The sequence below is a fragment of the Fulmarus glacialis genome, unplaced genomic scaffold (assembly GCF_000690835.1).
Source record: "Fulmarus glacialis isolate BGI_N327 unplaced genomic scaffold, ASM69083v1 scaffold34989, whole genome shotgun sequence".
NCBI classification, from domain to species: Eukaryota; Metazoa; Chordata; class Aves; order Procellariiformes; family Procellariidae; genus Fulmarus; species Fulmarus glacialis.
In genome coordinates, this window is record NW_009231954.1 from 863 (window position 1) to 3,980 (window position 3,118).

General features: G+C 33.7%; 1 protein-coding gene across 1 annotated transcript in view; it reads left to right on the forward strand.

Annotated features, from left to right (window-relative positions):
- The window catches only part of LOC104081860 (calreticulin-like), a gene marked incomplete at its 5' end in the record, with an annotated part of 3,461 nt that extends 758 nt beyond the window's left edge, over window positions 1-2,703 (forward strand). Inside the window, 7 exon segments of the mRNA XM_009584747.1 lie at window positions 161-227; window positions 1,022-1,231; window positions 1,350-1,377; window positions 1,380-1,459; window positions 1,550-1,693; window positions 2,331-2,423; window positions 2,536-2,703. Coding sequence (XP_009583042.1) covers window positions 161-227; window positions 1,022-1,231; window positions 1,350-1,377; window positions 1,380-1,459; window positions 1,550-1,693; window positions 2,331-2,423; window positions 2,536-2,703 — 790 coding nt within the window.
- Between the last annotated feature and the right edge of the window lie 415 nt (window positions 2,704-3,118).

Here is a 3,118-nt window from a genome sequence, read left to right on the forward strand (position 1 = left end):
GACAACATACTGTAGGCCATTATCTGCCCTTATATACTTGTATGTAGTTTCCAGTGAAATTAGTGAAATTTGTCATGATGTATCTAATATAATGATATAGTTATTCAGCTTGTGCCATAGATAATTTTAATTTTGCCTGGATTTTTGTTTTCTGGGTTAGTTTTCTGCATTTAGTTCTGTAACACAACTAATCCCCAAATCCAATCAAGAAACCAATCAGATGCAAAGTAAATACACATTTCAAAGATACATAAACTTTAAAATAAACAAGTTACAGGGATATTAGGAGGGAAAAAAAAAACCCAAAAAACAAACAAACAAAAACCCACCCCAAACAACTATTCCAAACATGTAACACCTTTGAGTTCTACTTTTCATCATATCTTTAAAGTCATGTTAATTTTGGGACTTCAGATATTTCTTAGTTCATGATATGTCTGCAATTTAATGATTGCATTCATAATACCTGATACTGATACAGGATGAAACAAGGTTGCAAGGGTAGTGTATGTTATTAAGAAATGTATGTCATCGTGCTTCTTAATTGTAACTTTAATTCCACATTTCCTAGTGAGAGAGCGCTTTCTTGTGATATAAATGTAAGATCCTGGCTATATTTTCAGTATTTTTGCTTTTAACCTATGTAGTAAGCCTTTTTATGTGCCTTTGCTTGTAGCTATTTTGGGATATAAGTAACTTGTATTTGATATTAACTAAAATCATTACTTTATCTGATAATATTTTCAATCTTGTAACACTTCCTCTTGCCAATCAGATATAGATAGTTTTCTTGCAACCATTCAGTTTTGTTCAGAGACCCAGATGGGAGGACTGAAAAATATATGGGAAAAATGCCATTAATTTTATTTCCCCCCTCTAGGAGACTTTGGGAATTATTTTTTCTTACTACTGCTTATGAAAAATCCATTAGAAATTAGTATTATAATTCTGGTGTGGGGCAGTTCCTAAGAACTATATTTAAAGTTCTTAGAAAATTCTACTTGCTTTCTTTAAAACCGAGGTTGACAGATATACACATCTATATACTTTGATTATAAGGCCAGATCAGACTTACGAAGTAAAAATTGAAAACAAAATGGTTGCATCTGGCAACTTAGAAGATGGTTTAGATTTTTTGCCATCGAGGAAAATTAATGATCCAACAGTGAGGAAACCCGCTGACTGGGATGATCAAATCCAAATTGATGATCCAAATAACATCAAACCTGAGGTAATTTGCTCTCCTTATTCTGCATTACTGGATTATCTCATTTCTACTGAATACACATTTGATATAGTTGAACTCCGCACTAGTTTTGCTTTCTTAATCTTCCTGTGTCTCTTTAAAGGGTTGGGATGAACCTGAATACATCATGGACATGCTGAGAAACCTGAAGATTGGGATGATGCTGCGAATGGAGAATGGCATTATCCTATGGTCAAGAATCCTCTATACAGAGTATAAATAATTTCGTAATCCTAGCTATGGATAATACTTTAAGCAACTTTTCTTTGTTTGACTGTATTGAGAACATGTGGTTTATCCTAGGGGGAATGGAAACCAAGGCAGATTGATAACCCAAATTATAGAGGAGTTTGGCCTCATCCGCAGATTGGCAATCCACATTACTCGCCAGACCTCAGTATCTACAGCTATGAAAATATTAGCATCATTGGACTAGAGATCTGGCAGGTGAGATGCCTTTACTGGAAAACAACTTTTCTCTCACTGAGTATATAGCAACCTGTTTACCCTTTGCATATAAACATTATCTGTTCTTTTGGGATCTTAGGGTCTTTAACTTGCTCTTATTTAAATATGTGTACAAAATTGAAAAATCTGTAAGACGCACGGATCTTCTGTTGTAGTTATTGTTTGGATGATAGTTATCTACAGGTAAGTGAGGGGCCTAAACTAGTTTGTCTAAGTGTTGTAAAGTATGACTTACACACCTCAAGTCAGGTGAAGTAACTGAGGCTTCAAGCAGCTCAGTTGCTCCCGACTTACCCAAAGATTAATGAGGAGAAAACTGCCCTCTGGGCTGCCTCTGAGATCTTCCTCTATCTCAGGTTTCTTGGCTAGCCAGTGATAAGACTTAAAACTTCTTAGAAGAGCAGTGAAGTGCCTAAAGTTAAAACAAGTTCTTTAGATTCTTGAAAACAGTTGTCCAAAATGAGAGAATTCTTCATCAAATTCTGCAAAAATCTATGGGGTTCTTAACATGATTACTCTATATTGAATATATGATACAAACATATTGTTAAAAAAAAAGATTAAAACTCTTAAGAAAACAAGGAGGCATCCTTGGTTTTTTCCTATTCCTTCAAAGGTGAGAGCTGGCACAATTTTTGACAACTTCTTGATAACAGATGATGAGGTTTATGCAGAAGACTTTGGAGATGAAACATGGGGAGAAACGAAGGTAACATGAAATTCTTGTGTCTGTTTTGGTTCTCTATTACCACATTTTAAAAATCGCCTGTCTAATCTGATCAAGAACCTATTGGTGCATAAAAATGAAATCTTAATGTTAGGGTCCTGAAAAGGAAATGAACATAAAGCAGACTGAGGAAGAGCAGGAGAGAGAAAGGGTTACAGAAGAAAAATACTTTGAGCAACGGTTTAAGAAAAAGCTAGAAAGAAAAAAAGAATCTGGAAAGGACAGAGAAGTGAGGGACACTATTGAGAAGGAAGAGCTTTAATTGTTATTTGAAAGAAGTTCACTTTTTTTTACTTAAATCTGTCTATAGAGATTTTGATAGTTTGTTAACAGCTTGTTGGAATCGGCAGCGATACAGTTGTATTAAAACAGGATTTTTTAAAAAATCAACATTAAATTTTGTGACCAGTTTCAGTTATTTTTAATAAAAATACCACAACATAGTTAAATTCTCTATAGAAAGGTTATTTTTTTTATTAACTGTATCTTAACACTGCTAAAATGTTTTAAAAACACCTGTAATAAAGCACTAGGTTTTGGAACTGTTTTACACTTTCATTAAATGTAAAATTCATGCTCATTTTTGTTGAGGAAATATCGTAATAAGCTTTTAATGATATTTCATTAAGGGGTTCAGCATGTCAAATGTGTGAAGCATGTTTCACAACATACTTTAA